General features: G+C 40.0%; 1 protein-coding gene across 1 annotated transcript in view; it reads left to right on the top strand.

Moving 5' to 3' along the window:
* The window catches only part of nudcd1 (NudC domain containing 1), a 52750-nt gene that overhangs the window by 35706 nt on the left and 3772 nt on the right, over positions 1-13272 (top strand). The window contains exons 7-9 of the mRNA XM_073483715.1: positions 2179-2323; positions 3434-3559; positions 12770-12929. Coding sequence (XP_073339816.1) covers positions 2179-2323; positions 3434-3559; positions 12770-12929 — 431 coding nt within the window. The remainder of the gene's footprint in view (positions 1-2178; positions 2324-3433; positions 3560-12769; positions 12930-13272) is intronic.

Raw genomic sequence — 13272 nt, 5'->3', positions numbered from 1 at the left:
GTATTTTATTTTGCTCTCCTCTCTTAATGGAAACATGCAACTGGTGCAGTATGACTGAATATACTCACAACCTCTCCTGACGTCCACAGGAAGATGTGAGATGAAAACGCTCTGGGCAAAAAAGCACATATGCAGACATACGTACAACAAGGAGGAAAATGTTATTCTAATTTCATTCAAATGTATTCATATTGAATAAATTGATTCCATTCCAAAACTGAGCGTCAACGCCATAATTTAGTGAAACAAAGAGAGTTGATGATTAGGCTCATGTGTCCGTGTGTTGAATTCATTGTGCACCCTCCAGTGACACAGGAGCGAGTGTATAGATTTCCTCTCTAGGAAGAAAGAATAACATTGTGCAGTCTCCACAGCTGCAGCCTATTAATAGCATATAATCTAAAGTGTTTGTGCGGATATTTATTGTCAGTAATTAATGATCAATTGGTAAAATTAGCCATGTAGAATTGATCGCTGGTCGCATTTATTTGATATCTAAGTGACAAAAAATTAAAGAACTTCTCTTTGACTTCTTTTTCTCTCTGTTGTAAATTATTCTGCCTTATTTCTCAATGAATGTAAAGGGAAAATTCTGGTGTTATTAAACCGGGGCGCTATATTTATATGTTTTGGTGTGTAAATAAGTCACACTTACCAAAAGTTTGGGAATCAGTCCAGTAGATCGCCTCAGCTGGCAGCCGCAACACAGCTGTAATGGCTGCGACGTAATCCTTTGGTGCAACTCAGACCATCAAAGTTACATCCACTAAAAGTGCTTCTTTTTGATACTGACCAGCGGAGGTTGTTATTTTGAGTGTCTGACAGCATTACTAAACCATCCCTACAGACATAGACCTTTTTGTTGAAGAGTTAGATCCTTTTTGTAACCAGAAACACAAGTCTCATTCAAGGAAAAGTCTTGCCCTGAAATCTTGTGAGATGTGAGTTGTTGCAGGAAGAAGACTGTGGAAAGAGCTGAAGAGAGTTTAGAGTCAACAGAAAGGAACTGCTGTAAGAATTTATTTCCAAGGCCATGTTAAGATGAGGCTACAACCTCTATTTCCGTAGGAATTGCTTCTGTAATGTTGTAAGACGCTTACAATAACAACCTCAGCCTGTCAGTGACAAAAATAAGGATTTTTTTGTGGATGTAATGGTCGCCCCAAAGGATTACATTGCAGCCATTGCAACTGTGTAGCGGCTGCCAGCACTACTGGCACAATTTCAAGACTTTTGGTAAGTAAAAAACGTTTACATCCAAAACATGTCAATACAAGGCCCAGAAATACTGTAATTCCCCTTTAACATTAAAAAAAGACTCCCTGATATTGGTAGATAATGATTTTGCAGTTATTTTGATGTATCACATTTTTAGTCTAAATGTCAGTTCAAAAACTTCTTGTATAGTCGACAGTATTTAGCTCTGCACAGATTAACATTTTTAGGCTTTTACCCCTCAGGTAAAGACATTTTTGCTTCTTTTGCTTTAGTTTTTTCGTCTGTCTCTTTTTTTGATTTATTCTGCTGATCAACTTCAAACACTTCTCACTGAGGAACATAATTGGTGTCAGAACCAGATTGGCCACACTACCGTCAGCCTAAGCAACTCTTCAAGTTCTCCTCTGACCTTTCTCATCAGAACAGAATTTTTGGCCACTAGACTGCTCCTGATTGGATGTTTACTGGTTGATTGCATCAAACTCATTCAGAAGTACACTGTGCGCTCTGTAGTTCATAAAAATCAGGCTCTCGGACACTTTCTGAAATTGTGGAACCTGAACTTTTGGCTTTTAGCTGTTTGAAGCAGCTTGCCAAGTGGCATTTAGGAAGACAGGAAGTGAGCTTTTCTGATGCTGCATGTCTGTATACTGCACGCTATATTAGAGGCTATATTATGCTTTTGGGTTTGTTGAGGTTTTCCCTTTTTGTTAATGTGTATATAGCTTTACCTCGGTCATGAAGGCTATATGTTCTCCCATGTCCATTTGTTTGTTGGGTGGTTTATCAGCAGGATTACACAAAAACTACTGAACGAATTTCCACCCAGTGGATTAACTTGATTTTTGATGGAAATCTTATTGCTTAAATATAGTAGAAGACTCAGCGCTTTGAATGACACAGAGCTTATGTTTATTCGTATGTGTTTGAATGTGCATGTGAATATGAATGTGTCCTCAGCCTGGAGGTGACTCTGCAGAAGCGCAGTGAGGGACCGATGTGGCCGGAGCTGGTGATGGGTGACAGGAGAGGGGAGTACGTGATGAACGACGAGCAAGCTGCCCTCATCCACGAGAGACTGACATACCTCACCTCTGAAGACCTGGTGGGCTCACTCTCTACATTATACTGATAATTTAAATGCTAAATGTTCCAAACAGTCTCTTTTATCTCTGCTTTCATTAAAACATGCATGAAAATATCCCAAACTTGACAAAATAACCCAGCTTTGTCCAAAGTTATAGTAGCAGTTTAGCGACGTTTATACTGTTGGGAAACAAATATTTATAATGCCATATCCTGGAGAAAAATTATATTTTTAAGCCTCCACGCTGGCGATAGCTATTTTGGGTCGATACAAAGCAGATCAGCTGAAGATGTAAAAATGTAAAATTTGTCTGCAAGCAAGCACACAGTTATTAGGAAGTAATTGTGAAATGACCAACTTGTAAAGTACAGGGTTGAGAAATTGTTATGAACAAAGTCTAAGATAAATATCACAATATTAGTATACATGGTAATATAGTCAGTTTTGTAGAAACACACTTGGGAAATAGTTGAGAAATAAAATAACAGATGGAAATGTCCTGACCAACAAGATACGTCATCATATTAAAACAACCATCCTGTAAACCCAACATTACCGTAAAACAGTCCTGCCAACTGACTTGAAATGGCTCACTACACCCGGAAATATAAATGATGTCTTTCGATAAACAGCATGGAAAAGTTCCTGGCAGTTGTCACAGTATATATTGTCATAGTGCCCGGCCCTATTGATAAATCTCTTCACTGTTAAATCAATCAGCAGTATGTGTTGGAAAATATTACTCCAACATAAAACGTTCATGAAGCACAGCTCTGGCTTTGTTTTCTCAGAGGGTTTTCTCATGACCTGCCTTACATTTCTTATTTAAGCCAACCCTTCTAGCTTTGAGCACCCCCCTCCCTCCTCTCAGGCCTCGTGTCTTTATCCTCTCCCTCTTCAGCTGCTCTGAGGCCTCCTCTTCCTGACGTCTTGTACACATCATCACACACAGGTCTTCAGAGTCACTCACAGTCTCATGTTTGACAGCATGTTTTGGCCAGTTCCTCTCTCCTCCAGCTTCATAAGTATCACACGGCCCTCTTGAGGCCCTCTGTGCAAATCAAGGCTTTTTAAATGTTAATAAATGCAAAACAAGTGTAACCCAAGCCTCTGTCTTTTTTTGTCCAGAACGGAAACCCTGACAAGGACAAGCCCCCTTGTAATTCTCAGGAGCTGGAAGATTGTGATGGGTTCCCAGAAGACAGCTTCAGCCTCACACACTTTGATGGAGAATCGCTCAAGCCCACTCAGGTGGTGAGTAACACCTCTCTCCATCACTAGTAAACACACTGATTCTCCAATCTATCAAGCCTGAGACCTCATTTGTAACATTTCTGGTCGTTTCTGTCGGCTCCATCCTTCCTTCATTCCCCTCAAGTACACTGTTGGCCACCAGATGCTCACTGTCGGTATAAGAGCATGTTTTATTCCGCCTTGCCCCCCGTGAGCGAGCCTGCGCCGGCATTGGCCCTTAACAAGCCACTTGACCAGAGAGCTCCACAAAGGCCCAGTAAAGAAGGAACAGACATACCCACTTCATTTCCATCACCCCTCCTCGTGTCTCGCATAGTAAGAAGCTGAACTATTGTAGACGGATCTATTTTTATAGACACTCAGTCTGACAACATATTTGTCAGGGTACAACATGTCACTTAGCAGGAGTTTTGAGTGGTTAGAAAGGTTGAACTTTGATTAAAAAGCCACAGGTTCCCATCAACAACCAAAGTTTTTGACAAGGTCTGATGCATCAAAGTGGCGTCAGGTTTCCTTCTTTACTCCATTTTTCATGTTATTGTTTCCAGGTTTCTCGGTTGTTGTGCAGGTCACAGATGAGTCACATATTGGCTCTCTGCTTCTGTACAGAAAAAGAAGTGGACTTTCCTAATGTGTTTCCAAAGATACGGTTTCATTCTGTCTGATAAAAAAAAAAGCTCTGTATCAAAAGACTTATTATCAGCTTCTTGAAATAGATATTTCCGACTATATTCTCAAAGACTCTAACAGTCTGTCTGTTTCAGCTGGAGTAAACGTCAGCCTCTTAAGAAAAAGGTCACTGTGGATTTACCTTTGCTGGCATTTATAATAGTGTTTACAGTCTTTCCCCAGCACATACTCCAACAATCAATAATTACTATCTTTAATTTATGTTGTCAACAAGAGTTTACAGCAATGCTAGCAGCTCGTGGAGGCTCCACACTGGGGGGATGCTTTGAGCTAAGTGCTAAAGTTGGCATGCTAATGGTTTCTTGATTTTTTGGAACCAGAAGTGACCATATTAGGGTGAGAGGGGTAGAGCTAGGGATGATATCCTGAATGAGACCCTGCTTTATTGTCTATTTTACTCTAAATGGGACCATAATTTACAAAATGAGCATCACTCTGCACTGAAGAAGACTCAAACTATAGATTGGGACCATGAAATCACCAGGAAACTGTTTACCGAGGTTATAAATCAAGTGAGAACTAGGCTAATTTTCTCATAAGCTTACATACAATCAGACTTATTTTTAAAACCATAGGAGTACCTTAGTGGGTTAGCATGGTTACTAATTCACAGTAAAGACACAGCTGAGGCTGATGGGAATGTCATTAGTTTTCAGGTAAGATAAGACTTTTTTGGTCACAAATGGAAAAAAACACAAATTCACATTTGGTGATAAATCAAAAAAAATAGATAAAATACAATTTTGACCAGGCGATGGTGCTAACTGAAAAGTTAAGGGATCACTTAAATTTTCACTTCATCCACAGGGGGATTTGACTGTCTGAGCCAAATTTCATGGCATTCCATCCAATAGTTGTTGAGATATTTCAGTCTGGAGCAGAGTTGAGGACCGATATACAAATAGTGCCATCGCTAGAGTCACATAACATCTGAAGAAAATACACAGGAAATATTCGGATAATGTCAAGTTTGAGATTAGAATGGCTTTTTGTGTTTTAACCAGGGCTTTGCAAGCTAAAATGCCAAATATTCCTCCTTCTGTAATCCTTGTTTATACCAAGTGAGTTGTGTTAAACACTTAGAGCAGCAGCCTTCGGGAGAAGCTGTGGCAGGAAGTGGGTTTGCTAACATTTAATCTGGAAGCCTGCACAGCCTTGTATTCTAGTAACAGCACTTATTGAGGGTGAAAACCACATATCGCATGTTGCAGTCTGCAGTCACGTGTTCTGTTTTATTCAGAGACAACCGGCTATGGACGGTGTAGAATGGTATCGAAGGAAAGCATTCATATATTTCTATTTATAAAGTGACGTGTACGCTTCGATAGTAATGGCATAAAAAGTCAAATTGAATACTCTGTGACGCAAATATTGATGAAGCAATTGTAACAACCTTTACTCTGTATTTTGGAAATATAAATGAATGCTCTTTTATTCAAAGCTCTATTCATTTGTGGACGTTAGTGTATGTCCATCAGTGATGCTCCTCTTTCACTTTCTCTGTGTCAGTCGCACAAAATAATCTCCGTGTTTACGATCAAGAATTCTCCATCACAAAAACTCTCCAAACAGTCAGAAATAAACCCTTTCATTATTTAATGAAAGGCTAATGATGCACATTGAATGTAAGGTGCAGTGTTTCTGCCCGGGCAGTGATGAAGGGCTTGATGTGAATACCCTTTAATGTTTCTCCCTCCATTTACTCTGCAAATAGTGCAGCCAGGCAAGCTGCTGCCCTTAAGTGAGGTGGATTGTAATCGTACCTGTACCATCAGCCTTTTGAAGGACATTTGGGTCTGTTTGTTCCACATGTGTGTGAACATGTGAGTGTATATACAAGTGTGTGCATGTGTGTGTAGACGTCTGTCTGTGTTTATCTATATCTTATCCAGGAAGCCTTACCTTTCTATTCTTCCATTGCCACCCTCATTGTATCCGCCTTAATGCTTCAGTCGCTCGCCTGCCCACTAGGACATATGCTGACCTTTTGTATAAAAACCTTTCAGCTTAAAATTGTGGCGCCTTCTATTAATTTGGCACCTTTGTTGATGTGCTTCTCTTTGGTTCCGATCCCAGTTGAAAAGATGAAGAACGTTTTTTATGCTTGTTCCCCAGAGGGAGGCTGTGAGTCATATCAACTGACCATATCTGTAATACCTTTTACAAAGGGGCTGTATTTACTGCAGGCTTTGGCTATCGGGGCTTTCTTTCAGAAAAGAAGATTTAGGAAATGTTAAAAACATAAAAAAAAAGATTCCTGATTATCACTAACATTACTGAAAATCAAACAGGAATAAATTTATAGTTATTGTATGTCGAATAGCAGGAAATGCAGGTATAACTTGAAAGTGATGTGTGTTTTACGCCATGCAAATGTGCATATTGTGCTGTTAGTCAGTCCACCACATTGTTATGGTTAATGTATATAGCACATTTCTAGTCTACCTACTACTCAACGCGATTTACAACACTTGTCACATTCACGCTATGCTCAGCCATTTACACACACCATTGGAACAGCTATCACAAGCGATTTGGGGTTCAGTATCTTGCCCATGGACACTTTTACATGCAGCCGCGGGATCTGGGGATTGTACCACCAACCTAGTGATTACTGGATGACCTGCTCTACCTCCTGTAGCCAGCTTGGTTCCAACTGAAATTTTATATAGACATTCAAGGTCCTCAGAGAGTTCCTAATGACTTTTCCTCTAGCAACACCTGAGGTTAACATTTTTTTCTCCATGAAAATCCATCAGGCCCAGAGGCTTTGGTAATCTTTTCCCGGCAGCTCCACTGACGTAGACAGGGGTGTGTGTCTTTGCCTCCTTTTTTCTAGAATCAACAATCAGCTGCTTGGTTTTGCTGATGTTGAGCAGTAGATTATTCTCTGCGCACCACCAAGATTTTTTATTACCTCTCGATATGAAGTCTCATTGTCGTTTATAATGTGGCCGAGGGTGGTGGTGTCATCTACATACTTCACAAAGTTCCCTCATTGTCTGGGAGTGCATTCATGAGTGTATAGTGTGAAAAGAAGGGGGCTTAGCACACAACCCTGGGGTGCTCTGATGTTGAGCACTAACTTAGAGGAGGTGTAAGTGCCAATCCGAAATGCCTGGGGTCTGCTTGTGAGGAAAGGCCAATATCCAGAGTGTGGTACTCAAGCTCAGAGTGTTAAGTTTTTCAATCAGCTTCCTGGGGGAGATTGTGAAGAGTGGTGGTTACGGCGTCTTTTGTGAATCTGTTGGTTCTGAAAGCATACTGGTGAGGGTCCAAGCTGGCAGGGATGTTACCCTCGATGTGATGGAGAATCAGTTTCTCAAAGCACCTCATCAGGATGTGGGCGAGAGCCACAGGGTGGCAGTTGTTAAAACTAGGGACAGCAGACTTTTTAGGTCCAGGGATGATGGTGGCTGTCTTGAAGCAGACAATGTTGGAATTACAACAAAGATTTTTTGTTTTTGTTTTAGCAGTTTTTGTGAAACCCCATGTTTCACTGAATCATTCTGAGTGATAGTGAAAACATGGTGTGAAACGTGTCTCTTTCATAGTGTTGGCACATCAACCAGGACAACTGTGACTCCACAAGCCAATCAACATCTTACAATATCAGAGCACAGACAGCGTCCACAAAAACTGAATGTACTGAGGTTTTTTTTGTGTAAAATACATAATTATACCAGCTGTAAAATAATCTGGTGTCTTCCCCTTTTATCCAAAGGAGAGGCACTAATTAAATCTGATATCCAAGAGATTGACACAAGATGTCAGCACAGCTGACTGTTTTTTTTTGATTCAACAAGTGTCTTTACAGTCAACGAAACACTTGGATGGATTATAAAGACAGAGTTCATGGTCTCGGGCAGGAAGAAATCTAAATCAACATCGATTAGTCATCTGCCTGTAAAGGCGAGTGAGCGGCAGCAGGAAGAACATGACGGAAGGGCTGACGATGATGACAGACAGTTGGCATTTCGGCTGTTATTACAGGCATCTGGCCTCTGTGCACAGATGCATTTGCTTTTGCTTTTGTAATGCCAACCTCTCACTTCCTGTCCTTCATCTATAAAGTGTCTAAACCCTTTGATAAAAAGAAGAATATTCACTAATAAGGTTTTTTCTTTCAGACCAAGAGCAGATACCAGTAATTTATTCTGAGTACTTGCCCATATAGAGTCCATTTGCTGTACTTTATACTGAGTGCATCAATCATGTTAATCATAAAACAAGAAAACACAGTATGTAGTATCAACAAAGGGATTTATATAGCAAGTGTACTGAATATTGATCCTGCAGGTTCATTCTTGAGCTTGGAAGCTTCAGAAACAACAAATAAGTTGGACAGTGTGTTGCGTATTTGTAAAGCTGCTGTTGTTAAGGCCAAGAATGAAGCTCAATATTTAGTATATACTGTATCTACTTTACATGCTGTACAAGCCCTCTTTCTATAAATCATTGAGTATTTTATGATGTTAACTGGGACAATGGCACAATTGACAAAGTATTCACAGCCTTTAATAAAAATCATCTGTTCCCCAAAGAGCTGAGCTTACCTTTCATGTATTTTATCGCTCTCTATTTTGAATAGCGTATCTCAGTTTCACAGGTAACGGAGGAATTAGCAGGATTTTAGATTCTGGACTCGGAGGTTAATCCGATGCTTTGTTCCGCTTCTGGCTGTAAAACGCATTTGCCTTATTCAGTAATGGCTTTGTAAGGAAGCAGAAGTGGAATAAACATTTATTTTACTTTTATCTTGTAAGTTTGGCTCTTATGAAATTTTTCATAGAGGTTTTGACACTTCTGATTAACCTGGTTTGTAAGGTAAAACCTGAACAATCTACAGTACATATCCAACAGAAAAAAGCAGGACAGAAGTTGTTGGAAAAGGTGTAAACGCCTCATAATTGGATTTTTTCCTTTTTCAGACTGTGACCATTAACAGGCCACAGGATGTCAGAGGGAATAGTTTGACTTTCAAAGACCCTGGCCAAGTGTAGGTGAAGAAGCTGTATGAGTCATACAATAACAACACTTAGTCACTGATTTTGAAAAGGAAAGAAAATTAATCTTAAAAAGTATTTTGCACGTGTTTGAGAATCTAGTTCTGTTTTTCTGGGTAATGTGATTCTCAATAAAGGTGGCAGAGAGTTGAGTCAGCTGCCAAAAATGATTAGTTTCCAGTTTCCAAATATCTTTATCAAACAGTCACCGTAATACCCGAGGAAATGTCAACACCCACTCACTCCCAGCATCCATCAGTAAGAGCTAAGATTTTTATTATGTTTCAGGTGTCAGATGTTGACAGAGAAGTAACAAGATTTTCTATAAGTATGAAATCCTACACCGAAGATTTTATCTTTTGTTTACAATCGGGACTGTGTTTGTCAAATCAGTGAGCCACATTTCTTTGTCAGCGCCTTCATCTGTCATTCACTGCACCAGAGGCAGAAGACTTACTTTGGATATTTAGATGTAAACTGTTAGTGGAGACTCCCAAAATAAGGATTAATTTGGCGGCGTTTGTACATGCTCTTTTTAAATCCGCAATGTTTGGACTTTTTATGTGCTCATAGTAGGGCTAACAGAGAGAGATTGATATGAGATATGAGTCACAATTTAAGTGGAAATGTTTATATTTGTATTTTCACTGAAAAAAGCCATCACAGCTGTCTAAAAATATTAATTTTAGAAGCTCAAACTTCAATTCTATCTTCTCCAGAGAGTTTCCTCTATCGTGTTAAGTTTATAACAAAAGCTTTTATTTTTGCTGCTTCAATGTATCACAGTATTTATTGCAGGGACATGACTGCATGCATGGAAACGTTTAAAATAACTGAAAGCAGTCTCTCTAATCATTAAAGCAGAGTGAATGCATGTTGTGAACCGGCCTGTGTAGGCGCATCTCGCTGTCTGAATAGTGTGTCCTTCAAATAGCAGGAAAAATACTTTCACTCTTCACTTTCTGCTGTCAGTCCAAAACGCACGGAGGACTATTTTATATTCAGATTTGAGAAGCTGGAATGATAAATCGATAATCAAATGATTACATTTGAGTTGATCGACTAGTCCTCGAGGTCTGTGGATTCTCCAGAGTATCATAGATGTACATCATATGTATTTTACCAGTGCTCTGAGGTGCACAAATGAAACACAAATCACTTCAGTTTTATCCGTGTGGTAGCAGAGGGTCTGGTGCACTTATAAGCTTTCACAAAACAACACCATGAATAGGCCCTCAATAAACAAGAGAGGTCACACCACAGACAGCTCAATTACAGTAGACACATAACACCAGGAAGGTCTCTCTGTCTGTTTCTCTGCAGAGAAGGTGGGATTGTCAGAGGACGGGAGGGAAAGAACGAGGGGAGAATATCCACCTGTTAACTGATCATGGATGGCGCCGTTCTGTCAGATGGATGAAAAAATGCTAAATGCTAAAATGGGTCATCAAATTTACTTTGGTGGCTGTTAATATACCTGGGTGGCCCGCCCAAGTAAGGTCTTTGTGTGCAAAACACTCAATGTGGTGGTATCTAATCTTGGTTCAGAAAACACCACCTTGTTTTATTGTTTAGTTTTATCTTTGTCATTTGGGTGAAGTGACCCTGTGAGGTCTCCCACATCAGAAACTAATCCTGAAAAGTGAATGAAATTTGGCCTTTAGGGTGATGGGAAATAGAAAATAATACCCAATACACAATACTCAGTTTTGCAGCTGTGTGCCATGGAAAGTTGACTGTTCATACATCATTTGAACATTAGCTGATTTCACTAATGGATTAGTTTTTTTTCAGTGCACAGAGGGGAAGCTAATCATCGAAATCACTGCATTGCAGTAGGTTTTGAGTTCAGTGAAACCTTGTCACACTCTGCAGTCCATGACCAATACAAATCCTCTGATTCAAGTAAATTGATTTTGCGTACTTACTCTTTTTACATGTTTTTTGTTATGTGCTTTTATTACCCACAAATCATGACCCTTCACTGTCGTCCTTGTCAGTCAACCCTTACACACTCGACTGAAGCATGAGCGAACTACAGCCACAAAACAACACAAGTGGCAAGAAAATGAGTTTTAGAGTGGAGGAGTGATGGCTTGCTAAAAGTCTTGTCATTATGTGCAACCATCAACCACCAACATATGTGCTGGTTTATGCTGGATTTTCAATGCCTGTCAAGTGTGTATTGAGATGGGGAGGACAGCTCTGCCTGACAGCCTCCGAGACGTGTTGGCAGTTGGATTCGTAGGATGTGTGTTGACACCGAGTGAAGGATCAGTGTGAACAGTCGGATGTCGAGGGCCGATTATGTCACAGCAGCAGTCATTTTCTGTGCAAAACAAAATGGGGTCAGACAAGAAGAGCACCAAAACACACATGCATTTACGTCAAGCACTTTCATCAGAGTTAGGTGAATGTGGGGCGAATGCATTGATTTTATGGCTGTTATCACATACTATAAAGTATAGCTCTTTACCTGTGATGGCCATACTGATTTTCAAGATGAAGATCTGCCACTAACAGTAATATTAAGCTCTCTGTGTATTGATTTTGGTAACCACGTAGGAAGAAACCGCAGAGAAACCTGCAGGAATTTTCAAACCATTAAAACACAAATATTGGAACAACCTTCCTTTTATCCGCGTGACAAAAATACGAGATAAATAGAAACTGAAATGTATTTACAAAACTTACCAAAGAAAAATAGGTAGGTAGAAGGAAGGAAGGAAGGAAGGAAGGTTTAAGAGAAAGAAAGAAAGAAAGAAAGAAAGAAAGAAAGAAAGAAAGGTGTTGAAGGTTAGAAAGAGGGAAAGTTGTAAAGAAAAAGAAAGAAAGAAAGTGTGGAAAGAAGTAAGGACCAAAAGTAAAGTAGAAAAGAACAAAGGAACATAAGAAGGAAAGAAAGAAATAAGTAATGAATGAAGGTAGTCAGGAAAGAAGGATAGAAAGGTGGGAAGGAAGGAAGAACTGAAGGATGAAATTCTATGAAAAATAGAGCTTGGTGTTCGTCGGAACCGACACAATAAATCAGAAAAACAATCCTTCCTGTCAGTCATGCCATGTCCTTGAAAAACTTGCATTAATTTGCATTTTGGATAAAGTCCTTGTGAGGGTAAATCTGTCTTGGTTTTATGAATTTTAAGTCTTGGCTCGACGATGTCCTCCTCTGATCAACATGTTGCTTAGACCACTGGTTTTGAGATCTGTTGTTTGGTACTTTATCTGTGCAATCGCAGATGAATCAGCCTGATCAACCCTGGCTAAGATTCAAGAATAATGGCAGCAGTACTGTAATTCAAGGTTTGCATTATACCTGCTTCATACAGCGGAGCAGCTTCAAAGGAAAGTCACAGGTTTTATCCTCAAGGTAGTTAAACTGTCCATCACTGCCCCCCAACCTGCTCCTGGGTCACAGAGGAATAAGCCGACAGAATACTTGTTAATTATACAGTAAAATATGACAGCTGACAAGAAATGAACCAACTCTAATTCACACCTACACCTTTTCCTCCAGGTGAATCTGGGCAGCCATCAGTACCTGTTCACGGTTGACGTGAACCCGTCCGATATGCCGTGTCTCTGTCTCAGACATGACGTGGACGCTCTGGTGTGGCAGCCTCGTCCCGACCAACCCAGTAACATGTGGGAGCACATCGCCACATTCAACGCCCTGGGTAAGATCTTCATCAAAAACACCTTTTCTGAGTCTTCCAATTAGCTATAAGAATCTGTATTAGTATCTCCCATAAACCCACAGAAATGTGTCTTGTAGTATGTTAAGCAGTGTGTGTGACTCATCAAGTGTTAGCATGAGGAAGTGAGGACATCACAGAGCACCACAGTTTGCTTTGCGTCATTGAACTGTATCTACATCAAATAACGCTGTGATTAAGCTGTGAGTCATATTATGTCACTCTAGTCTCTAGTTTATTAATGTTGACCATAACACACTGTACGTGCCCTGAGATCTAACGTGTTGAATGCATGAAGTACCTCAATTTTCAGTCATCTTCAGGA

This window comes from Pagrus major, chromosome 16, assembly GCF_040436345.1.
Source record: "Pagrus major chromosome 16, Pma_NU_1.0".
In the NCBI taxonomy this organism is placed as follows: Eukaryota; Metazoa; Chordata; class Actinopteri; order Spariformes; family Sparidae; genus Pagrus; species Pagrus major.
Note: the sequence above shows the minus strand (reverse complement) of the source record. Positions and strands in the feature narration are given on the sequence as shown.